At 50.7% G+C, this 26,868-nt stretch overlaps 1 protein-coding gene across 50 annotated transcripts in view; it reads left to right on the forward strand.

Moving 5' to 3' along the window:
- The window catches only part of neb (nebulin), a 376,446-nt gene that overhangs the window by 182,119 nt on the left and 167,459 nt on the right, over window positions 1-26,868 (forward strand). For all 50 annotated transcript variants that reach the window (XM_072470732.1, XM_072470804.1, XM_072470803.1 and 47 more), the window contains 7 exons: window positions 3,821-4,024; window positions 5,749-5,853; window positions 9,594-9,701; window positions 14,031-14,342; window positions 23,136-23,339; window positions 23,449-23,553; window positions 25,669-25,773. In XM_072470732.1, the coding sequence (XP_072326833.1) occupies window positions 3,821-4,024; window positions 5,749-5,853; window positions 9,594-9,701; window positions 14,031-14,342; window positions 23,136-23,339; window positions 23,449-23,553; window positions 25,669-25,773 (1,143 nt within the window). The remainder of the gene's footprint in view (window positions 1-3,820; window positions 4,025-5,748; window positions 5,854-9,593; window positions 9,702-14,030; window positions 14,343-23,135; window positions 23,340-23,448; window positions 23,554-25,668; window positions 25,774-26,868) is intronic.

Consider the following 26,868-nt stretch of genomic DNA (forward strand, 5'->3'; position numbering starts at 1 on the left):
CTTTGCTACAGTGCAAATAGTCTCAACATTTTACACCGTTCTTTTAACTGTGGTTTCCAAACCCGAGTATTATCCTGATGAAACTTAATATATGCATTGTGACTTTTAATGTATTGTCTCATAGGTCTCTGTTAAATTGCAACTGCCATTCCATTGGACTTCCTATTTACTTTGAAATTAATTTTCCAAATCCACTACGTTTATATCATAGCAGTTTTGGGTATCATCCACCTTATGCCCAAGTCTAAATCATTTATCTATGTGCATTACAAAAGCGAACTTAACACCGACCACTGGGGTGCACCATTTCCAAATCCTTTCCAAGTTCACTCAACATCCATTTCCTTTAACCCCGTGCGTCAACCAACTTTCCTTCCATGCTACTACACTTCCCTTGGTACCATATACCTGAACCTTAGAATGCACCTCCCATTAGATACATTCTGTAAGTATTAACACAACAGCTATTTCATTCCCATTATTCATGTTGCAAAATTAACTCAATTTAATTTGTCAATTGCAACTTGCCTTTAATAAAATCATACCTGTGACCAATCTGTGTGTTTCAAAATACGCATTAATTTTATCAGAAATTATTATGGATTCTGAGAATTTGCTCACATTTGACAGCAGACTAATTAAAAACAGAAAATACTGGATACACTTTAGTAGGTCTGGCAGCATCAGTGGGGAGAAACAGAGCTTTTGGATCTAAAGAACTGAAGCAAGATATAAATGTACAGAATTATATAGTTGGAAAGGGGCGGAAGGGGCAGAATAGAAGACCAGGGATAGGTTGGGGAAAAGGAGATATGGACAAATTTGTCATGGACAAGAGACAAAGGAAAGTGTTAATGGTGTCATTAAGGGATGAAGAGTGTTAATGGTCACAAAAGGTAAGATAGCAGAATGTGTTAATGGAAGCAACTGAGAAGCCAGCAACACGTGGCAACATGGGGGAGGGGTGGGGTTGTGTTGTCACAGGCCAGGGAGCTGAAAAACAATGGATAACAAACTACAAAAAGTCAGGGGGGAGGGGGAAGGTTTAAGGTGGAGGTAGAAATCACTGTCTAAGTTGTTAAACTCAATGTTGAGTCCAGAAGGCGAAGTGCCTAATCGGAAGATGAGGTGTTGTTCTTCACGTTTGCTTTGGGCCTCACTGGAGTGTTGCAATAGGCTGAGGATGGACATGCAGTTAGGAGGGCAAGATGCTGAGTTCAAATGACAAATGACTAGCAGGTTGCGATCATATTTGCAGCCGGATAGGGATGGCGCAGTGGTTAGCACTGCAGTCTCACAGCGCCGAGGTCCCAGGTTCGATCCCGGCTCTGGGTCACTGTTCGTGTGGAGTTTGCACATTCTCCCCATGCTTGCGTGGGTTTCGCCCCCACAACCCAAAGATGTGCAGGCTAGGTGGATTGGCCACGCTAAATTGCCCCTTAATTAGAAAAAATGAATTGGGTACTCTAAATTTTAAAAAATATATATTTTTTAAAATGTTTGCAGATGGAGTGAAGATGTTCCACAAAGCGGTCACCCAGTCTGCGTTTAGTCTCAGTAATGGGAGCAGTGAATACAGTAGATTAAATTGAAGGGGTGCAAGTAAAATCTTCTGCGATTGCAGGGGAAGGTGCCATGGGAGGGGGCTGAAGGGTATGGGACATCAGTCTAACTGGTCTTTGAATATTTGGTTAATCCTTCTCTTTCTTTGTGCACAATAATGTCAAATTGACTATTGCCCAGAGCCGAAGAACTGCTTATATGTCTCAAGAGAATTGAAATATTATGACAGAGCTAATATTACTAATTTTAGGTCTGCTACTTTTTTCACAGACAAATCCTTTTCTACAACTATATTTGATGAGTCATCCACACTCTTCTCCAGCACATCTACATTTTTACACCCACCATTGTCAAAACTAACACATTTGGTCTAAGTTTAACTATGGGCCAGTTTTTGGTCAGGTGATTTTGAAATTCCAGAAATAAGAACTGTGGTGTTTTAACGCATGAGCCTGTGGTATTTTTTTAAACTCATGGGCAGTGCCATAAAGATCATGCAAGCAGTGGGGGAGGGTGTTCACGTCCACCGGAGGGAAGTGCCAAGCTTTACTTGTAGGTCCTGAGCCTCCTGGCCCTGTGAAGAAGGTTTGAAAAAATCTTACCTTCTTGGCACCCTGCTGGCCTCGAACCTCTTCCACATCAGTTTGGCTGTCAGGAAACTCACTGTCACTTCCTGCTCATTCCACCAAGTTAAAACTGAAATGCTGTCCTGCCATTGTCATTAGAACATGCTAATGTTAAAAAGGACTTTGCCAGCTTTGGATGGATGAGCAAATAAATTTGCTCCAAAAATATTTGTTTGATATCTTCATCCTGTTGTGTTGGGCGCTCTGGATCCGTGGAACACATATAGGCCACCAACACTTAAAATAGTGCAACACTATTTTATTAAGTCAGAAACTGTTTAACATACTTTCACTGTGGGTTAGCATGATATTAGATTGAACTAAAGACCTATGGCTTGTCCTAACCAGTCTTTGCACTCAGCATATGGTGAAGATCTGTGCTGCAGGCTGTGAGCTCTGTCCTACTAGGAAACTGCAGCTCGAATGAGCGGGAACTCTGATGCCCCCCGTCTTTATAGTGCGTGTGCTCTAACTGGTGATTGGCTGCGGTGTTGTGTGTGTTGATTGGTCCCACTGTGTGTCCATCAGTGTGTGTGTATCTGCACCATGATATACTGGTGTATATTATGACACATCCTCCATTATTCGCCATTTCCCTTCAATGCTGAGTGGTTGTACTTTATCCTTCCTTTAAGCCCTTACTACATTTCCCGTTGGCTAACCTCTCCTCCCTTTCTCCTTCTAATCTCGCTTTTTAACTTCTGACTTTACATTTTTCCGTGTGTTTTGTTTTAATAATATTCGAATCAACTTGATCATTTCCTGCTTCTTTTATGTTTTATGTTTATCTTAATCCCTTTATCTACAGAACTCCATCCTTGGATGCATCACCTTTTTAGCCTAATAGGAACTTTGTTCTCCGCCTCACATTTGAAGATTCGCCACTGTTGAACTGCGTGCGGCCTTATTTAAACTGCTTCTGTGGAATTAATTTGGGCCAGATCCCCTGGCACGGAACGCTTTACCTTCTGGTCCAGGACCCCCATCTTTGACTTTTCACAGAATCCCAGACCTGTCACAGCGCGGAGGGAGGCCATGCGGTCTCTCTGAATGCCCTGTCTCTCTGAATGAAAAATTCATCTTGTGCCATTACCCTGCCTTCTGCCTGTAACCCTTTAAATTCTCTCTTCTCAAATAATAATCCAGCGCCCTCCTGAATGCCTCGATTGAACCGGCCTCCACCACCATCACAGGCAGTGTGTTCCGGATCTTAACAACTCGTTGTGTTAGGAAGTTACTCCTCATGTCTGCAATGCTTCCGTTGCCAATTAATTTAAATCTGTGCCTTCTGCTTCTCCATCCTTCCACCAGTATGACCACTTTCTCCTTACTTGCGCCATGCAGACCCCTCATGATTTTGAACATCTCCATCAAATCTCTTCTTATTCTTCTCCAAAGTAAACAGTCCCAACTTCTCCAATAACCACAGCATTGAATTTCCTGCCCCTGGAACCATTCTCATGAATCTTTACTGCACTCTCACTAAGGCCTTTATGTCTTTCCTAAAGCGTTTTCATTACCCTTTTCTACTTAACTTGGCAACGGTGTGTTTGGTCTGAGCATGCTAACAAGGGCTTTGTCAGATTAGCTTTGTTCACTGTGGTTTGACGATTTGCTCCTGTCCTTTGCAGTTGCTGTACAAGTCCGATTTGGAATGGATCCGTGGCTGCGGCTGGATGCCCAATGGTTCTCTGGATGTTAAGAAAGTGCAGAGAGCCCAGGAGATCCTCAGTGAGCGTCATTACCGGCAGCCACCAGATAAGCTCAGCTTCACCAGCATTGTGGACCTGCCTGTCCTCGTTCAGGCGAAAATCAACTCAGACCTACTGAGTGATGTAAGCACTGTTGTGGTTTTTTTCTTTCGTGTCCAATAACAATACAGACATAAACTACCATGTGTTCAAATAAAATGTTTGCCATTGCGCTTCCATAGCTGTTCATGATGATCCAATATGGATCCTTTAAGGACATTCATATTCCAATTGTAGAACAGTTTACTTTTTAGACAAAGAAATATGTTTTACTGAAAAATTGTTCTTAAAAATTATTAAAGTGGACCATTGTTATCTGATTAGAGGACACACATTGTGCCATCCTATCATAGAATATAATTATCAGATCAAAGCCTTTGGACAGACAGGAATGGGTCTCACAGATATTTCAGAATTTGGCATCAGAGTCACAAGAACACTCATTTGTTTCCATTCCGTGGATTTGAAGTCAGGCCCTCTGCTTTGCAGAGTTGGTAACACTCTCACCTTCTAGTCTGAAAGTTGTGGGTTCAAGAGACTTGAGCACAATAACCCTGGCTGACACTTCAGTCCAGCAATGAAGGAATCTTTAAGGGCTGTTTTTCACATGGGATGTTAGACAGAGGCCCCACCCACTCAGGTGGATGTAAAAGGTCACATGACATTATCTTAGACAAGAGCAGGGGAGATACCCTGGTACCCTGGCCAATATCGACCCCTCAGCCAACACCATAAAAGCAGATTATTTGGTTGTTATTACATTGCTGTTTGTGCAACCTTGCTGTACACAATTAGGTTGTCACATTTCCTCCATTCAAATAGTGACCGATACTTCACAATTACTTCATCGGCTTCAAGATGCTTTGGGTATTATGGGGTCATGCAATATGTTATATAAATTCAAAAATAGTACCTACATGGGCGACACGGTAGCACAGTGGTTAGCACTGTTGCTTCACAGAGCTGACTCACTGTGTGGAGACTGCACGTTCTCTGTGTCTGCCTGGATTTCCTCCGGTTTCCTCCCCCAAGTCCCGAAAGACGTGCTGTTAGGCGAATTGGACATTCGAGATTCTCCCTCTGTGTACCCGAACAGGCGCCGGAGTGTGGAGACAAGGGGATTTTCACAGTAACTTCATTGCAGTGTAAATGTAAGCCTACTTGTGACAATAAAGATTAGTATTATTACATTAGAGAGATATATTAAACATTATATATGTATAATGTAGATATGTAGAAACATCTGTCAAAGTATCTTTTTTTCAAACACCTTCTCCCTTTCTCTCTGAGAACTCATTACTGAGGCTGTATTTGGGATCAGGCTGAGATATTGGCAGGCACCATCGTCATTACTTTGCAGGCCACATCTCTTGCAGAGTCAACAAAAACTATTCAAAGAAATAGAAGCATTTCAGCTGTTATGTGAAAAGTAAATTTGACATATAGATTAGACATGAAAACTGTGGCATTCATTACAATATTCATTTGTACTTCTCATTAAATGTTCTGTCTTTCATTTACAATTTCACCTGCCACATGCTTGATTTGAAGCTCCAATTGTGTCTCTCTAATAGGGAGAGATACCTATGATCCCTTGTGGATTGTGGCTTATTACCTACCTATCTATGTCAATTGGTGAATGGTTAGAAAGTGTGGCTCCAATAACATTGTTTGGGTAGAGGTTCGCAATGGTTGTTCATAGGAAATAGTGATCTACAAGAGTTTTCTGCGCATATTAAAACAAGTATTAGATTTTGTCAGGTCATTACTGGAAGAATTAATGGATCCGTTCTTTCCCCTACCTTCAGCGCCTGTACCATAGTGCTTGGGAGAATGACAAGCTCATAATTCACCTTCCAAGTGATACGCCTGAGATGGTGTTGTCTAAACAGAATTCTGCCAACATCAGTTCGGTAAGAAATACTCAGTATTCTTTTGTCAGTTAGTGGGCAGCACACAATTATCATGGTTTCTATTTCCTTCTTCACATTTGTTGTGTCATTACCTGCGTTGCGATTTATTTAACTCTTGCAGCAAAAGCTATATGTATGTTTCTACATAATTGTGAAGACTGAGGTCACACATTTTAAGAATGGGAGCCTCCTGCAAGGTGATTTTAATCCATTTGATGTCACTCCTCGACAAACAGAATGGTCAAAGTGCCTTTTTAGTTTGTGGAAGATGTAAATGTATTTCACCAGTATGGGGTACCTCACCAGTAAGAGGGCTAGAATACAAGACCAGGGATGTACTTCTGAGGCTGTATAAGGCTCTGGTCAGACCCAATTTGGAGTATTGTGAGCAATTTTGGGCCCCTCATCTAAGGAAGGATGTGCTGGCCTTGGAAAGGATCCAGAGGAGGTTCACAAGAATGATCCATGGAATGAAGAACTTGTCATATGAGGAACGGTTGAGGACTCTGGGTCTGTACTCGTTAGAGTTCAGCAGGATGAGAGGGGATCTTATTGAAACTTGTAGGATACTGCGAGGCCTGGATAGAGTGGAAGTGGAGAGGATGTTTCCACTTGTAGGAAAAACTAGAACCAGAGGACACCATCTCAGACTAAAGGGACGATCCTTTAAAACAGAGATGAGGAGGAATTTCTTCAGCCAGAGGGTGGTGAATCTGTGGAATTCTTTGCCACAGAAGGCTGTGGAGGCCAAATCACTGAGTGTTTTTAAGACAGAGATAGATAGGTTCTTGATTAATAAGGGGGTAAGGGGTTATGGGGTGAAGGCAGTAGAATGGGGATGCGAAAATATCAGCCATGATTGAATGGCGAAGCAGACGCGATGGGCCAAGTGGCCTAATTCTGCTCCTATGTCTTATGATCGTATATTGGATTGGATTGGATTTGTTTATTGTCACATGTACCGAGGTACAGTGAAAAGTATTTTTCTGCGAGCAGCTCAACAGATCATTAAGTACATGAAAAGAAAAGGAAATAAAAGAAAATACATAATAGGGCAACATAAACACTGGCATCGGGTGAAGCATACAGGGGTGTAGTGTTAATGCGGTCAGTCCATAAGAGGGTTGTTTAGGAGTATGGTAACAGCGGGGAAGAAGCAGTTTTTGAGTTTATTCATGCGTGTTCTCAGACTTTTGTATCTCCTGCCTGATGGGAGAAGTTGGAAGAGTGAGTAAGCCGGGTGGGAGGGGTCTTCGATTATGCTGCCCCTTTTCCCAGGTAGTGGGAGGTGTAGATGGTGTTAATGAATGGGAGGCAGGATTGTGTGATGGACCGGGCTGTGTTCACAACTCGCTGAAGTTTCTTGCGGTCTTGGGCCGAGCAGTTGCCATACCAGGCTGTGATGCAGCCAGAGAGGATGCTTTCTATGTGCGTGCATTGCTGAGACTATTACCTGAAAAATGATACAATTTTCAGTGGTGTCACTAAATAGTAATCAAGAAGGAAATGCTAACTTATATTTCCCACCTAGAGATATTTTGAGACCTTCCTAACTTATAAATTATAAACCCCAGCGGAGAACAGCTTTTTAAATTCTTTGATGGGATTTCTAAAAAGCATTTGGTAAGATGCTATGACACAAAACTTTAATAGGCAAGTTAAGGGCTTATGGAGTTGGATGTAATATTTTAGCTTGGGCAGAAGATTAGTTAATGGATAGAAAATAGAGAATGAGCATAAACGGGACTCTTACAATTTGGCAAGCAGTGAATAATGGAGCGCCACAAGGATCAGTGCTGGGGCCTCAGCTATTTACAAATTATATTAATGATTTAAACAAGGACACAGAGAATAAACTAAGTTTGCTGATGACACCAAGGTAGGTGAGAAAGTAAGCTGCGGGGAGGACACAGAGAGGCTGCAAAGAGGTTTTGTTAGTTTAAGTGAGTGGGCAACAAGATGGCAGATAGCATACAATAAAGGGAAGTGTGAAGTTGTTCACTTTGATTTTAAGAATAAAAAAGAAGAATATTTTTTTAAATGTGAAGCTTGTAAGTGTTGATGGTCAAACACTTGGGTGCTCTGGTCCAAGAGAATTAGAAAGCATGTGCAGCAAGCAATTAGGAAGGTGAATGGTATGGTTACCTTTATTACAAGGATATTAGAGTACAATAATAAAGAAGTCTTGCTACAGTTGTACAGGGTTTTGGTGAGACCACATCTGGAGTATTGTGTGCAGTCGTGGTCTCCACATTTAAGAAAGGATAGAGTTGCATTGGAGGCAGTACAGCACAGGTTCACTATATAAGCATGAGGGTGTTGTCCTATGATGAGAAACTCTGTAACTTAGACATAGACATAGAACATACAGTGCAGAAGGAGGCCATTCGGCCCATCGAGTCTGCACCGACCCACATTAATCCCTCACTTCCACCTTATCCCCGCAACCCAATAACCCCTCCCAACCCTTATGGACACTACGGGTAATTTATCATGGCCAATCCACCTAACCTGCACGTCTTTGGACTGTGGGAGGAAACCGGAGCACCCGGAGGAAACCCACGCGAACACGGGGAGAACGTGCAAACTCCGCACAGACAGTGACCCAGCGGGGAATCGAACCTGGGACCCTGGCGCTGTGAAGCCACAGTGCTAATCACTTGTGCTACCGTGCTGCCCCTTGGACTTCTATTCTTTGGAGTTTAGAAGAATGAGAGGTGATCTCATTGAAAACCTTCAAAATTCTGAGGGGTCTTGTTAGGATAGACAATTCCAGATTCATTTTATTAATTGAATTAAATTCCGCCAGCTGCCGTTGTGGGATTTGAACCCACATTCCCAAAGCACTAGCCTTAGAACCCAGCAACAGTCTCCCATTAATCCCACCATAACTCGAAAATCTTGGCATCATTTTTGTGTTCAAAAACTATTAGCGATCATTTACCATCAAATATTCTAATTTGGAATGGTTGAGCCCAGATCAGCAATGTTTTGCTATCTTCACATCAAATAGCAAGAGTTGCTCGAAAGCCTGCTTTTTCAAAGGTTTTCGGAATTTGGTGCTCTGGAAATTCAGAAATATGAAACTCTGATGGTTTTTGGTGTCTAAGTGCTTAAATGACGTTGCTAATCACAAATGTTTCAGCACTACAGTTTGGGGCAATTAATGCCATTGATGTCAATTATGTTACTTGATATATGATAGTGAGATGAAAGCTTTTGAGCGTAATCAATGTCAAAGATTGACCAAATAATTGCTTTTGCATGCAATCAATGTTAAATGGTAGTTTAATGATGGCTTTTGATGTCAATTGATGTCAAAGGAGTGCAAACGACTGCTTCTGAATGCAAATGATGTTAAACTTGTCGGGTACGGCATGGATCAAAGATCAAAACCTGGCACTCACTAGTTTGTATGGCTCAGAAATAACCCCCCCTCCCTCCAACAAAATAGGAGCAGGAGTAGGTCATTGAGTTCTCCAAGCCTGCTCTGCCATTCAATACCACCATGGTTGATATTCAATCTGCACGTACATAACAAATAGGAGCAGTGATAGGGGGTGAGTGGGTGGGGGGTGGGTGGGAGCGGAGGAACCTGGGGCGTGTTGGCCATGGGGAGAATTGGCGCTTGACCTTGGGAGGAGTGGTGGTGGGGTGGTTGGTCTTTGAGTTCACAATGGCTTGCTATCTGTGACTAATATTTGACTGAAGTTTCATTATTCCTCTTTTATGGTGCATAGAAATTATATAAACTCAATTGGGAAGAATCGAAAAAGGATGGATATGATCTCAGGAATGACGCCATCTCAATCAAGGCTGCAAAAGCTTGCAGAGATATTGCCAGTGATGTAAGTGTGCACATGCAGCTATCTGATGCTATCAATTTCTGAGAGTGTTGCTTAAGCCTGCTGTTGATTAAAGTATTTTTTCCATTTATAAACTAATGGCCAAGGTCCGACTGTCACAGAGCAGCAAACTTTGTGCACAGTTAGACTTGCACCAGTTCCTTCAGCTAGAAAAAAATGCCCTATAAACTATTGCAAGTGAAAGTTGATCATGGGTGCTTCCAATGAAGGAAACATTGCAAGCAACAAGGTAGCTCCTTAACTCATAAGATTTAAGGATTTGGAAATAAACAGAGGAAGGACCGAGAAGTATGGTGAATTAGACTGGATCAGTTCAATATTGAACTGAGTATGGAAAAAGAAATAGAGAGGTTAATTAAAATTGGATTAAGAGAGAAAGAGAAAATGAGGTAGCAAAGAAAAGAAAGGTAAGAATTAAAAAATCTCCCTTAAAGATTCAAAACTGGTATTCTGCTATTACATAGAACATACAGTGCAGAAGCTATTACATTCGGCCCATCGAGTCTGCACCAACCCACTTAAGCCCTCACTTCCACCCTATCCCTCTAACCCTTCCTAACCTTTTTTTGGTCACTGTGGGCAATTTATTATGGCCAATCCACCTAACCTACACGTCTTTGGACTGCTTTTGGACTTATAATATTTAATTTCTGGTGCTGGAGAGGTTGCAACCATTCACTTTTATCATGTTGTTAACAGGCTACTCCCGCCTGTAGTGACAAGACCTACATTTCTGTGTCAAGTTTAATTGTTAATTGAAAATACAAGTTCCTAAAGCAGAAATCTAAGGGCGAGGAACACAGCTCAGAAAGCAACTTCTGGAAATTCACATTTAACTGTGCATTTGCTCCTGGCCTGAAGCGACTGCATTATTTATCCATGTTGGTGCCATTAGCTTTAATGTTACTGTAACAGCAAATTCTTGCTTAGAACATAGAACATAGAACATTACAGCGCAGTACAGGATCTTCGGCCCTCGATGTTGCACCGACCTGTGAAACCACTCTAAAGCCCATCTACACTATTCTCTTATCGTCCATATGTCTATCCAATGACCATTTGAATGCCCTTAGTGTTGGCGAGTCCACTACTGTTGCAGGCAGGGCATTCCATGCCCTTACTACTCTCTGAGTAAAGAACCTAACTCTGACATCTGTCCTATATCTATCTCCCCTCAATTTAAAGCTATGTCCCCTCGTGCTAGACATCACTATCCGAGGAAAAAGGCTCTCACTGTCCTCCCTATCTAATCCCCTGATCATCTTGTATGCCTCAATTACGTCGCCTCTTAACCTTCTTCTCTCTAACGAAAACAGCCTCAAGTCCCTCAGCCTTCCCTCATAAGGGGCGAGATTCTCCGACGCCCCGCCGCGTGGAGAATCGGTGGGGGCTGGCGTGAATCCCGCCCCCGCCGGTTGCCGAATTCTCCGGCACCGGAGATTCGGCGGGGGCGGGAATCGCACCGTGCTGGTTGGCGGGCCCCCCCCCCGGCGATTCTCCGGCCCGGATGGGCCGAAGTCCCGCTGCTGGAATGCCTGTCCCGCCGGCGTGGATTAAACCACCTACCTTACCAGCGGGATAAGGTGGTGTGGGCAGGCTCCGGGGTCCTCGGGGGGGCGCGGGGCGATCTGGCCCCGGGGGGTGCCCCCGCGGTGGCCTGGCCCGCGATCGGGGCCCACCGATCCACGGGCGGGCCTGTGCCGTGGGGGCACTCTTTTCCTTCCGCCTTCGCCATGGTCTCCACCATGGCAGAGGGGGAAGAGACCTCCTCCACTGCGCATGCGCGGGGATGCCGTGAGCGGCCGCTGACGCTCCCGTGCATGCGCCGCCCGGCAATGTCATTTCCACGCCAGCTGGCGGGGCACCAAAGGCCTTTCCCGCCAGCTGGCGGGGCGGAAATCAGTGCGGCGTGGGCCTAGCCCCTCAAGGTTAGGGCTCGGCCGCTCAAGATGCGGAGGATTCCGCACCTTTGGGGCGGCGCAATGCCGGACTGATTTGCGCCATTTTTGGCGCCGGTCGGTGGACATCGCGCCGATTACGGAGAATTTCGCCCCAGATCTTCCCTCCATACCAGGCAACATTCTGGTAAATCTCCTCTGCACCCTTTCCAATGCTTCCACATCCTTCCTATAATGTGGCGACCAGAAGTGCACGCAATACTCCAAATGCGGCCGCACCAGAGCTTTGTACAGCTGCAACATGACCTCATGGCTCCGAAACTCAATCGCTCTACCAATAAAAGCTAACCCTCTCAAGTAACTATATCCAAGTTACTTAAAAGTGATGGCCCCAATGATTTATTTATTTATGAATATGTATGGTTACGACACCCTGGGTTCGTCGGCGGTCAATTCCAGACCCCAGAGTCTCAACACAAAGTGAATTATCCAAGAAAGTTTCTCAGATCTTTGGCCCTTGACTGCCCCAATGACTTACAGGCGGCAGATTTGTAATTGAAACATGACAACCGTTTATTTATAATAAAAATAGAGATATAGCGTGCAATATTTATAATAGAATAATGGCCAGCTAATCAGGGAGGGGTAAAATTAGTTGGAATTAAAATATGAAATAGAAGATGAGTGTCCTTGTTTCGCATGTTGAAGTCGTTGCAGCAATAGGATGTCCTTCCAGGACCCGGAGTGATTGAAACCAGCGGTTGGATTGCTAACGAGGATCTTCTGCCAAGAACATTCAGTCAGAACTCCCAGGCTGTAGGATTATCTCTGGGGAGTTACTGTAGCTTTTATTAACCTGGGTCTTCACTCCAAAAGAACAACCTCCAGCCTGTGTAATTCATATTTGGGTCCAACTTCACCAGAATGTCTAACAACCTATCTCAGATAAGAGTAGAGTTCCCCACGTGAGATTTCAAAAAGGGTTTTTAAACAACTGGGGCAAAATTCTCCGACCCCCCGCCGGGTCGGAGAATCGCCGGGGGCTGGCGTGAATCCTGCTCCCGCCGGTTGCCGAAGTCTCCGGCACCTGAGATTCGGCGGGGGCGGGAATCGCGCCGCGCCGGTTGGCGGGCCCCCCCGCGCGATTCTCCGGCCCGGATGGGCCGAAGTCCCGCCGCTAAAATGCCTGTCCCGCCGGCGTAAATTAAACCACCTACCTTACCGGCGGGACAAGGCAGCGCAGGCGGGCTTCGGGGTCCTGGGGGGGGCGCGGGGTGATCTGGCCCCGGGGGGTGCCCCCATGGTGGCCTGGCCCGCGATCGGGGCCCACAGTTCCGCGGGCGGGCCTGTGCCATGGGGGCACTCTTTCCCTTCTGCCTCTGCCACGGTCTCCACAATGGCGGAGGCAGAAGAGACTCCCTCCATTGCGCATGCGTGGGAATGCTGTCAGCGGCTGCTGACGCTCCCGCGCATGCGCCGCCCTGAGATGTCATTTCCGCGCCAGCTGGCGGGGCACCAAAGGCCTTTTCCGCCAGCTGGCGGGGCGGAAATTCGTCCGCCGCCGACCTAGCACCTCAAGGTTGGGGCTCAGCCCCCAAAGATGCGGAACATTCCGCCTGTCTGATTTGCGCCGTTTTGGGCGCCAGTCAGCGGACATCGCACCGTTTCTGGAGAATTTCGTCCCTGGCCCTGTCTGCGGTTGGTGCTGGACTGGATTTTCTTTGCTGCTCAAACAGGTTGTACAGAGAGAAAGGTCTTTACTCTGGACCTTCAGAAAGAATCCATCAGATGAGAGAGAGAAACCGAGCTGTAGCCCTCCAGCTTCTGTTCAAAACTAAACTAAAAGCAAAAACCAGTGCCACAGAGGAAGGAACATTCCAGAACAGTCAGCACCAATCAGTATAGATTATCAGCTAAGCCCAGAAATCTGCACAGCCTATTGGCTGACAGCCAAGTGAATCAAGAGGTGTCATCACTGATGTAAGACGAAACAACACATCCTGCTGGAGTGCCCTTTTTAAAAAATAAATAAAGGTCGAGTCCATCTTAAAGGCATAGGTCCCATTAATTGCCCAGGTACAGAAATTGAAATGCACAAAGAACAATTAAAAGGAAAAACAAGGGACAGATAGGGATTAACAGGAGGATTCTTGCAGTATAATTAAAAATTAATTAATTTAACTGATAAACCAATTGTACATCAGTAGCAGGAGGGAGTCCTATTTGAGAATGGAGGAGTTATGAAGTTGTTTAAGCACAGAAACGTTTGAATTTATATATTGATGCCATTCGTAATGCTGCATGTCAACAAAGATAACATTAAATGTGTAACATACCCAGTGCCTCCCCTTAATGATCTATGAGATTAACGATTACAATGTGCATAAATGTTATTCTTTCCTCTTTTAACCAGTACAAATACAAAGAAGCCTATCGCAAGCAGCTTGGCCACCATGTTGGATGCCGTGACATTCACGATGACCCCAAGATGGTTTGGTGTATGCATGTAGGCAAGATGCAGAGCGACAGGGAGTACAAGAAAGATTTTGAGAAAACCAAGACCAAGTTCAACATGCCAGTCGACATGCTGGACATCCTGTTGGCCAAGAAATGCCAAACCCTGGTCAGCGACATTGACTACAGACGTTATCTGCACCAGTGGACCTGCCTGCCAGACCAGAACGATGTGATCCAGGCCAAGAAGGCCTATGAATTGCAGAGCGATGTGAGTGTTCATATATTTCCACTTCAGTAAAAATATTTATGAAGTTAATACTGATTACAATTCAATCACATCTTAGAGCAGTAAATTCAAGCCTTCTTATTGAGGTACTAGCAGCATTAAATAATTTATTTTTCAGCTTATCTGAAGGGAGGAAATGTATCCTGAGATTACACCATGGAATATTAGCACAAAACTGCTGAATGAATTTCTCTCTTGGTGAATTTTTAGCAAAGATATTAATCTGCAAAAGATAAATGAGCTAAATCCTATTAGAGGGGCATCTCAGAGAAACCATCAAAACAGTTTCATGCATTAGGAATTTCAAGGCCACGTACAGGGATGGAGTGACCCATGTTCAACAGCATCAATTAACAACAACTTGGGTTTTAACATTTTCCAAGGTATTTCGTAGGAACCTTGGGCGGGATTCTCCGAACCCCCCATCGGGTCGGAGAATCGCCGGGGGCTGGCGTGAATCCCGCCCCCGCTGGCTGCCGAATTCTCCGGCACCGGATATTCATCAGGGGCGGGAATTACGCCGCGCCGGACGGCGGGACCCCCCCCGGCAATTCTCCGGCCCGCGATGGGCCGAAGTCCCGCTGCTGGAATGCCTGTCCCACCGGCGAGAATCAAACCACCTCTCTTACTGGCGGGACTAGGCGGCGCGGGCGGGCTCCGGGATCCTGGGGGGGGGGCGCGGGGTGATCTGGCCCTGGGGGGTGCCCCCACGGTGGTTTGGCTCACGATTGGGGCCCACCGATCCGCGTGCAGGCCGGTGTCGTGGGGGCACTCTTTTCCCTCCACCTCAGCCACAGCTTTCACCATGGCCGACGCGTAAGAGACACCCCCCCTGCGCATGCGCGGGGATGATGTCAGCAGCAGCTGACGCTCCCGCGCCTGCGCGGACTTCCGCCAGCCGGCGAAGTCCTTTCGGCCCCGGCTGGCGTGGCGCCTAGCCCCTCAAGGTGAAGGCTTGGCCCCTAAAGGTGCGGAGAAAGGCACCTTTGGGGCGGCCCGACGCCGGAGTGGTTCCCGCCACTCCATCCCACCGGGACCCCCACCCCGCCGGATAGGGGAGAATCGCGGCCCTTATCAGAGAATGATTACAGCATGGAAGGCCATTTAGCCTGCTCTGTCTGTACTAGCTCTCTACAGGAGCAGATCAGCTAATCCTACTCTCTTGCCCTTTCTCCACAATTTTGCAATAGTTTCTTTCTTCCTCATGTGCTTATCCAATTTTCTTTTGAAGCTATGTTTGCACTCTCCGGCAGTTCAGTCCAAAACCTAACCTGCTGGTGCAAGAAAGACCTTTCCTCTTACCACCTTGGTTGTTTTGCTATACACCTTATATCGGTCACCTTTGATTGTTGACTATCCTGCCAACGGTGACAGTTTCCCTTGTCTACGCTGTCCCTTCATTTTTTTCAACACCCCTATCAACTCTTAATCCTATCTCCTCTAAGGACACGGGTCCAACCTCCACCAATCTATCACAAACTAGTGTTTTATAAAGACTCAGCATAATTCCTTGATTTTGTATATGACTCTATTTATAAAACCCAGGATCTCCTAGGCCTTATTAACCACTTTCTCAGCCTGCCCTGCTAACCATCAATGATTTGTCCATATAAAACCCCACGTCTTTTTTCCTGCACCCTATTTAGAATTGCAGCTTTAATGGCAGGGGCTGTTTAGCACAGGGCTAAATCGCTGGCTTTGAAATCCGACCAAGGCAGGCCAGTAGCACGGTTCAATTCCCATAACAGCCTCCCTGAACAGGTACCGGAATGTGGCAACTAGGGGCTTTTCACAGTAACTTCATTGAAGCCTACTTGTGAGAATAAGTGATTTTCATTATATTGCCTCCTCCTTTTTCTTCCAGCATGTATGAGTTCACATGCCTTAGCAAGCAACATTTGACATTGAGCAGAAACAAAAACCCGGTCAAATAAGGGATAGGTTTTCATGCGCATTCTAAAGGACAAAAAAACTAGAGAGGCAGAAATGTTTTGGGAGGGAACTCTAGAGATCGTGGGTGAAATTCTCCGTTAACGGCGGAAAGTCCGCCGATCGGCGCAAAAAACGGCGCAAATCCGACTTGCGTCACGTCGGAAAAATGGGTCGATAGTCTCCGGCCCGAAATGGGCTAGCAGCGACGTAACGGGATCCGCGCTTGCGCAGTGGTTCACGCCGTGCAGCGTCATACGCGCTGCACGGCGTGACGGCTCATAAGGCCGCGCTGCTCCCCCCCACCCGACCGGAACTCCCGACCGCAACACCCGACTGGATGTCTGGCCGTCGCTCAGCCCTGAGGTTCGAGTCACGCGATGTGGAGGCGCTCCTGGACGCGGTGGAGCAGAGGAGGGACGCCCTGTATCCTGGGCACGGCCGAAGAGTTGCCCCACGCCACAGCCGGCGTCTGTGGAGGGAAGTGGCAGAGGCCGTCACCGCTGTGGCCCTGACACCACGGACAGGCACCCAGTGCCACAAGAAGGTGAACGACCTCGTCAGAGCAGGCAGGGTGAGCCTCTCCCATATCCCCTCTCCCCATATCCCCCCCTCCTCCATATCCCCCCTCCCCCATATGCCCCCTCCCCCATACCCCCCATATCCCCCCCTCCCCCATATCCCCCCTCCCCCATATCCCCCCTCCCCCATATCCCCCCTCCCCCATATCCCCCCTCCCCCATATCCCCCATATCCCCCCTCCCCCATATCCCCCCTCCCCATATCCCCCCTCCCCCATATCCCCCCCTCCCCATGTCCCCCCTCCCCCATATCCCCCCTCCCCCATATCCCCCCTCCCCCATATCCCCCCTCCCCCATATCCCCCATATCCCCAAGTGAATCCAGCCCTAACCTTAACCTCTGCAATGCACGCGCAACCGATGGCGTGCATTCATATACCTGCCTAACACTGTTTTTACCCCTGCCCCCCCCCCCCCCCCCCACAGGAGAAGCGCGTACACAACAATAGGGAGCATGTGAGGACTGGAGGAGGGCCCGCTGATGAGAGGCCACTGACCGTACACGAGGAAAGGGCCCTGGAACTGGCTGGCGGACCTGAGGACCGGGAGGTTGCTGATGCAGAGGTCGGGGGCGTACTAGCGAGTGAGCCACCGACAGCCCGTCCCCATATCCCCCCTCCCCTATATCCCCCTCCCCCGTATCACCTGATCACTGCCTGATGTCTAACCATGCATGCTTCATTGTGTATCGCAGGACCAAACGTCCAGGCACCCATCCCCGCAGATGCAGACCGCCCGCAGGATGCCCCTCGGAGACCACAGGAGAGGGAGAGACCCGCACCCTCCAGCATGCGACGCCCGCAGGATGCCCCTCGGAGACCACGGGAGACGGAGAGACCCGGACCCTCCAGCATGCGACGCCCACAGGATGCCCCTCGGAGACCACGGGAGACGGAGAGACCCGGACCCTCCAGCATGCGACGCCCGCAGGATGCCCCTCGGAGACCATGGGAGACGGAGAGACCCGGACCCTCCAGCATGCGACGCCCGCAGGATGCCCCTCGCACACCACGGGAGACGGAGAGACCTGGAGCAACAGGGAGACGACACCCCCGTCACGTGCAGGAGCGACCACCCAGCGACGAGGGGAGCAGCCACAGGCCCCCGTCACATCCGAGCCAGGACACCACTACCCAGGACACCACTACCCAGGACACCCCTACCCGGGACAGCACTACCCAGGAAGACGAAATACCGGACAGTGACTCAGAGTGGATGGGTGGAGACGAACCCCCACCCCAAAGTGCCATGGACTCGGAGTGGAACGAAGAGCACGACACAACGCCACTGCTGTCACCAACACCCTCCACCATCGCAGAAACACTCACCACGGTTGGGCACTTTAGTGATGAGGCGTCTGGTACACTCACTGGTGCGCACAACACAGCCGTCCCGGTACAGCAGGTGGAGGTAGGAGCAGCAGAGGGACCGGGCGGTCGGAGGGCAGCCCAGCCCAAGCGAACATCTGCCGCCCAGATGGATCCCGGGTTCCTGCAGTTACCACACCCACACATAGATCCGATGCAACCACCGACCCGGAGACGAGCGAAGAGGGTGACGGGCGGCTTGCGGCGGCTGCGGTCGCAGGTGGAGGAGTCCACCCGCGTCCAGGAGCTGGGAGTGGTGCCGGTCATGCGTGCCACCCAGGCCGACACCGCACGGGTGGCGTCCGCGGTGGAGGCAATGGGTGCGACGGTGTCAGACATGGGGAACAGTTTGCGAGGCCTGGGGCCTTCCGTGCAGGCGGCGTCTGTGGCCCAGGAAATGGCTGCCCTTTCACAGGAGGCCATGAGCCAGTGCCAGCGCCAGATGGCAGAGGCGCTCAACGCCATAGCCCAGTCTCAGCAGGCCATGGCCCAGTCTCTGCAGGCCATGGCCCAATCTCAGCAGGCCATGGCCCAGTCTCTGCAGGCCATCGCTGAGGGCATCGGCGCCAGTGGCCATGTGCGAGCCGGCGTCGCACTGTCACAGACAGGGTTTGCCAACCCCCTGGGCTCCATGGCTGCAAACCTGCAGACCCCTGTCGATACCAGCACGGGCCTCCAGGACTGGCAGCGCCAGATGTCGGGGGGGCGTCGGATGGCCAGTCCGTTCGCATCCCCCACCCATGTAGAGGCCTGGGGGCCATCGGGCAACCCGAGGGAGGAGGAGGTGGTGTGGTCCGTCCCGGCTCCCTCTGTAGGGGAGGTCCCGGTACACCGCGACACCTCGGACTCCCACCCCTCCGCCCCAGGTGCATCGGGTGGGCAACGGGCAGGACAGGCTGGCAGATCGCCATCCCAGTCGCCCGGGCCGCAGCCTGGCCCATCTAGGCCAGGACGCCCCAGGAAACGGCCGCCAAAGGGATCCAGTGTCAGAGGGCAGGAATCACAGGAGTCCACCTCCAGTTCTGCTGTACCGTCTGGGGAACCACGTAGACGTAGTCAAAGGGCCCGTAAGGCCAAACAATTAGACACTGAGTAAGTTGGCACGGGTGCAGGGCACAGATGAGTTTTAGGGGCTAGGGCACGTGCATGAACTCCTTTGGTTATTAAAGTCAATGTTACACCTACCGAAGCTGCCTTTGTGCTCTGTCCAAAGTGTGCGGGGTGTCATGTACGTTGAGCGCAAGTGTGTGTGTGAGGGGTGGTCTTACCTCAGCCGCAGGTGAGTCTGCCCCCTTCCCCCTGGGCCGCCATCAACATCCCCCGGGCAGAGGACGGGACCGTGCGCTGCAGTGTCACAGCCGCATGCAGGGATGGTCCGGGTGGATGGTGGTACTGTGGCCATGGGTCAGACATAGTCCAACGATGTAGAGCCAGGAGCTCATCGCAGGGCGGGTTGTCATCATCCTCCATGGCCTGCGATAGACACGCGTCCACCCGCAACTGTGTGAGCCCGGCCCGTTGTGCCGCAGGTGGATCGGCAATGGGGGGGGGGGGGTGGTGTGCATGCGGGTGGGGTGGGTGGGGTTGGGGAGGGGGGTGAGGGTGCTGGGTGGGTGGATGGGCGGGGGGTGTGGGTGGTCGGCTGTTGCCATGGTGCGCGGTCTGTGGCCATACTACCCGATTCCCACGCCCATCTAGTCAGTGAAGCGGGCGTCTATCAGTCTGTCCCGTGCCCGCTGGGCCAGCCGGTAACGGTGGACAGCCACCCGCCTGTGTCTACCCCGTCTGCCCTGACCATTGCCCCCATCCCCCTCATCTGGGAGGACTGGGCCTCTTCCTGCTGCTCCTCCACTCCGCCCTCCTCTGCCTGCGGCACATCGCCCCTCTGTTGGGCTATGTTGTGCAGGACGCAGCACACCACAATGATGCGGCCGACCCTATCTGACCGATACTGGAGGGCACCCCCAGAGAGGTCCAGGCACCTGAAACGCATCTTCAGCACGCCAAAGCACCTCTCGATCACTCCCCTTGTCGCTACATGGGCATCATTGTAGCGGTTCTCCACCTCATTGCGTGGCCTCCGTGTAGGCGCCATCAGCCACGATCGCAATGGGTAGCCCCTGTCGCCCAGCAACCAGCCCCTCAGCCGGGGATGGCGTCCCTCGTACATGCCGGGGATGGATGACCGCGACAACACGAATGAGTCGTGTACACTGCCTGGGTGACGGGCACAGACGTGCAGGATCATCATGCGGTGGTCGCAGACCACCTGTACGTTCATCGAATAGGTCCCCTTCCTATTAGTGAACACGGCCCTGTTATCTGCAGGTGGCCGCACGGCGACGTGCATCCCATCGATCGCGCCCTGGACCATGGGGAACCCGGCCACGGCAGAGAAGCCCACGGCCCGGGCATCTTGGCTGGCCCGGTCCACTGGGAAGCGGATGTAGCGGTGCGCCATGGCATATAGGGCATCTGTCACTGCCCGGATGCACCGTTGCACCGATGTCTGCGATATGCCGGACAGGTCCCCACTCGGTGCCTGGAATGACCCCGTTGCATAAAAGTTCAGGGCCACCGTAACCTTGACGGACACGGGGAGAGGGTGTCCCCCGCCAGTGCCACGCGGTGACAGGTGTGCCAGCAGGTGGCAGATGTGTGCCACGGTTTCCCGCCTCATCCGGAGTCTCCTCCTGCATTCCCGGTCCGTGAGGTCCTGGTATGACTGCCGGGGCCGGTACACACGGGGCGCCCTCGGGTGCCTCCATTGCCGTGGGGCCGCGACGTCCTCCTCCCCCTCCTCGTCCTGTCGGTCAGGTTTCCCTCCAGCCTGGGCGGCTGCCGCCTGCCCCTCTGCGGCAGCCTGCGCCGCCTCTCTGGCACGTTCCTCCTCCTCCTCCTCCTCCTCCTCCTCATCCAGGGCAACATAGACATGAGCGGCTGCCACCACGGCGGCCAACATAGCTGGATGATCTGAAAACATGACGGCCTGGTGGGGGGGAGGGGAACGACGACATATCATCATTGCCCATATCCCCTCCTCCCCCCAGCCAGGTGGCATGGACCGCATGGTCCAACTGTTGGTGGCTGGCACCTGGCCAGGTGGACCAACTCACTTACCCTCCCATCCCCCTCCTCGGCACGGACCCCCCCAACCTCCACCCCAGCACGGACCCCCCCCCAACTTCCACCCCGGCACGGACACCCCCCCCCCGACCTCCACCCCAGCACAGACCCCCCCCCAACCTCCACCCCAGCACGGACCCCCCCCCAACCTTCACCCCAGCACGGACCTCCCCCCAACCTCACCCCGGCACGGCACGGACCCCCCCCCCCAACCTCCACCCCGGCACGGACCCCCCCCCAACCTCACCCCGGCACGGACCCCCCCCCCAACCTCCACCCGAGCACGGACCCCCACCCAACCACCACCCCGGCACGGACCCCCCCCCAACCTCCACCCCAGCACGGACCCCCCCCCAACCTCCACCCCGGCACGGACCCCCCTCCCAACCTCCACCCCAGCACGGACCCCCCCCCAACCTCACCCCGGCACGGACCCCCCCCCCCCAACCTCCACCCCAGCACGGACCCCCCCCCCAACCTCCACCCCGGCACGGACCCCCCCAACCTCCACCCCAGCATGGACCCCCCCCCCCAACCTCCACCCCGGCACGGACCCCCCCCCCCAACCTCCACCCCAGCACGGACCCCCCCCCCAACCTCCACCCCGGCACGGACCCCCCCCACCTCCACCCCAGCACGGACTCCCCCCCAACCTCCACCCCGGCACGGACCCCCCCCCCCAACTTCCACCCCGGCACGGACCCCCCCCCCCCCAACCTCCTCCCCGGCACGGACCCCCCCCATCCACCTCACCGGCACGGACCCCTCCCGGCACTCCCCCGGAGCCCAGCCTACTCTAACCACCCCCCCCCCCCCCCCCCCCCGCCCGCCATCACACACACACACACAACCCGAGACACACCTCTCCTCACGCATTCAGACTGCGGCCACGCCATTGCCTGCCCAGAGCCAACCCCCCAGGCCGTCACTCACCTCCACGCTGGTCGGCGTGAACCTGGAGCACCGGGTCACGCCGCTGAAAAGGAGGTTTCATTTACGTCGACGTGAACGGTCATCACGTCGACGGGACTTCGGCCCATCCGGAAGGGAGAATATCGGCAGGCCGAAAATCGGCTGCCTTGCGCAGACCCGTGACATTCTCCGACGGCAGCGGCGACATTAACGCCCCGCCGACTTTTCTCCCTTCGGAGACTTCGGCAACCGGCGGGGGCGGGATTCACGGCGGCCAACGGCCATTCTCCGACCCTCTGGGGGGTCGGAGAATGACGCCCCATGATCTTATCCATAGAAATCCTACAGTGCAGGCAGAGGGAGGACTTTTGACTGATCGAGTCTGCACCAATCCTCTGAAAGGGCACCTTACCTAGGCCCACTCCTCGCCCTATCCCTGTAACCCCCACCTAACCTGCACATCTTTGGACACTAAGGGGAAATTTAGCATGGCCAATCCACCTACCATGCACATGCTTGGACTGTGTGAGGAAACCCATGCAGACACAGCAGAATATGCAAACTCCACAGAGACAGTCACTCTAGGATGGAATTGAACCTGGATCCCTGGTGCAGTGAGGCGGCAGTGCTAACCACTGTACCGTCCTTGGCATCTGAAGGTATGGTGGAGTGATTAAAATCAGGAATGCACAGGAGGTCATAATTAGAAGAACACGGAGTGTATAAGGATGTTACATTGATGGATACTTATGCAGTTCACTGAAAAAATTCAATTGAGCATTCTAATGGTGCATAGGTTCCCACTAATCGAACACAGAATTTATTATCCAGAACAAATGCTTCTCTGATTTTCCCTCCAGTTGCTGTACAAGTCCGATTTGGAATGGATCCGTGGCTGCGGCTGGATGCCCAATGGTTCTCTGGATGTTAAGAAAGTACAGAGAGCCCAGGAGATCCTCAGTGAGCGTCATTACCGGCAACCACCAGATAAGCTCAGCTTCACCAGCATTGTGGACCTGCCTGTCCTCGTCCAGGCTAAAATCAACTCCGATCTATTGAATGAAGTAAGATGCTGCCTCATGTCTTAAGCATTCTTCCTGGCCTTGAGCATTCTTCTTCACTTATTTTGAAAACAACTGTGTGTGATCTTTTTCTTTGCTTAAAATATTATAGAGAAAATACAAAGAAGCGTGGGACAAAGACAAAGTACAGATTCACATCCTTCCTGATACACCAGAGATTTTGTTAGCTAAATCCAATGCTGCCAATGTTAGTCAGGTGAGTAAACAGAACATAATTTACTGCAGAATTAGCTAGGAGGCACAAAGCATTTTAGCCAAAATCCATTTAACCGCTGTAAGCATAATTTTATTTATCTTAAAGGAGGAATTAGCTTTCTGTCACGTGTGCTAAGGATACAACCCAAAAGATTGTCACAAAACAGTGCGACTATAACTGTCAAATTCAAACAATAGTATGATATACTGAGGTATGAACTTGTTTATTATTGCGCTTAGTGTTGGGTAGGGTTACTGGGTTATGGGGATAGGGTGGAAGTGTGAGCTTGTGTAGGGTGCTCTTTCCAAGAGCCGGTGCAGACTCGATGGGCCAAATGGCCTCCTTCTGCACTGTAAATTCTATTCTATTAGAAATGGGTTAAACTTTCAGACAAAGGACTTTCATATGAATAGACTACGTGCTTGTACAGTCATCCCAAGTAACACTGGGCAAAATCTTATTCAGCCAGAAGTGTAACTCTCCAGTTGCACATACCAGGGGCGCAATTCTCCCGAAACGGCGCGATGTCCGCCGACTGGCGCCCAAAACGGCGCCAATCAGACGGGCATCGCGCTGCCCCAAAGGTGCGGAATGCTCCACATCTTTGGGGGCCGAGCCCCAACATTGAGGGGCTAGGCCGACGCCGGAGGAATTTCCGCCCCGCCAGCTGGCGAAAACGGTCTTTGTTGCCCCGCCAGCTGGCGCGGAAATGACATGTCGGGGCGGCGCATGCGTGGGAGCGTCATTGGCCGCTGAAAGTTTCCCGCGCATGCGCAGTGGAAGGAGTCTCTTCCCCCTCCGCCATGGTGGAGACCGTGGCGGAGGCGGAAGGGAAAGAGTGCCCCCATGGCACAGGCCCGCCCACGGATCGGTGGGCCCCGATCGCGGGCCAGGCCACCGTGGGGGCACCCCCCGGGGTCAGATCGCCCCGCGCCCCCCCCCCAGGACCCCGGAGCCCGCCCACGCCGCCTTGTCCCGCCGGTAAATAGGTGCTTTAATTTACGCTGGCGGGACAGGCAATTTATCGGCGGGACTTCGGCCCACCTGGGCCGGAGAATCGAGCGGGGGGCCCGCCAACCGGCGCGGCGCGATTCTCGCCCCCGCCGAATCTCCGGTGCCGGAGACTTCGGCAACCGGCGGGGACGGGATTCACGGCAGCCCCCGGCGATTCTCCGACCCGGCGGGGGGTCGGAGAATGACGCCCCTGTTTTCTAGCCAAACCTTGAGTCTCTTAGACAAAAATCAATAAGTGTTCAAGGTTTACGCCGTCATTCTGATGGGACAGGATCTCTATGAGATCCTGGCCCACCAGCACCCAGCCCCCATCATAGACTTATTGGATGTGCCCCACCCCCTTGACAATCCTCGCCAGCAATCCGTTCCTTCCTTCCCCTACTGCATCCACTATCGCCAGTGAACCCCCTCCCCATCAACACCGCAGATGTATAACCAGTACTCCCGGCCATCCTCATCACACCTCAGTCCACTCTCCTCCCACGAGGTCTCATCCTGAGCACTACCTCCAACACATGTTGGTGCTGCCAGGCTGGTGCTGCCATGTTGACACAATACCAGCCCAGCAATAACAGCCTGACAATGCCAACTTATGCCAGGGCAGTGCCAGGGCATGTTTCGCTACATCCGCAAGGGGCTGTTTAGCACAGGGCTAAATCGCTGGCTTTGAAAGCAGACCAAGGCAGGCCAGCAGCATGGTTCAATTCCCGTAACAGCCTCCCTGAACAGGCGGCGGAATGTGACGACTAGGGGCTTTTCACAGTAACTTCATTTGAAGCCTACTTGTGACAATAAGCAATTTTCATTCATTTAATTTCATCCCTGGAGAGATTCCCTCGACTGCCTCATGTCAGGTCAATTCTATTGCAAACCTTGACAGTGTGACGTCATGCCGGGCAGGGAAAATCGGGAAACGCAATCTTTCCGGTAAGAGTTGACTAGTTGACCCCAAAGGTCTGCTGCATCAATCATCGGTTGTTAAAAACACTCTTATGAAGTTGTATCTCACTGAATTAGACTTTATACCAATTCAGACAGACTCTTAAAATCACACTGCAGTAATTAAGTGGTAAAAGAATTGCTCCTGCTCTTCCTTTACAGAAAATCTATAAGGAGGGCTGGGAAGCTATGAAGAAGAACATTGACTATCGTGCTGACGCTATTGGCATCCAAAGTGCTAAAGCTTCTAGAAACATTGCAAGTGACGTAAGTATAAAAGCTTTGAGTCAAGATTGACGTTTTTGTGTAAGTAAATCCCTATTGCATCATGTGGACCAGTCATTTTGAACAAATCCATAAAGATTTGAAGTTCAAAATACCTCACAACTGAACTTAGATGTTTCCATTGTTATTTTCTCAGAATGACATGTTGTTTAAGGGCTCAAATTACAGATAGGCAAATTTATTCATTGCAACTTGAGGGGAAATCGTTATGTCATTCTTTCGTTATAATGTGGAGATGCCGGCGTTAGACTGGGGTGAGCACAGTAAGAAGTCTTACAACAGCAGGTTAAAGTCCAACAGGTTTAGCTCAGTGGGCTAGACAGCTGGTTTGTAATGCAGAACATGGCCAGCAGCGCGGGTTCAATTCCCGTACCGGCTTTACCGAGCAGGCGCAGGAATGTGGCGACTAGAGGCTTTTCACAGTAACTTCATACTTGTGACAGTAGAAGATTATTTTTATTATAAAGTCCAACAGATTTGTTTTGAATCACTAACTTTCGGAGCTCAGCTCCTTCATCAGGTGAGTGAAGAGGCGGGTTCTACATCCACATATATAGACAAAGTCAATGATACAAGATGATACTTTGAAAACGAGTCTTTGCAGGTAATTAAGTCATTAATTAAGACCTTGGATTCATGTCTCATGACTGTGGTGATGTGCATCACTGTAAATACATGTAAGCTAGACAGACACTAGAGGGAGCACCAGAAACATCACACACACACACACACACTCAACCAATAGATAAGTTAGATGGGAGGCGACCAATGGACCTTCACGATACACAAGGAGGTGACACGACCACAGGGGGGCATTACACCAACCCATACATAAAGGACACCACACACATGATCAGCCCTTTTGGCCAGTGGAGACAGTCAGTGAGGAGAGGCACAGGGTTGATTCAAGATTACACCCACCACGTGGAAGACAGCAGCTGGTTAGTCAGTTAGGTAACTACAATAGGATTAGCAGTAGCGTTGAACTCAAGTCATAAAAGTGTACATAGTGTAAATAAATGAGTTGAAGTTATTTACACGTCCCGGCCTTCCTTGACAAATGCAACACAAGGAAGC

This window comes from Scyliorhinus torazame, chromosome 2 (genome assembly GCF_047496885.1).
Source record: "Scyliorhinus torazame isolate Kashiwa2021f chromosome 2, sScyTor2.1, whole genome shotgun sequence".
Taxonomy (NCBI): domain Eukaryota; kingdom Metazoa; phylum Chordata; class Chondrichthyes; order Carcharhiniformes; family Scyliorhinidae; genus Scyliorhinus; species Scyliorhinus torazame.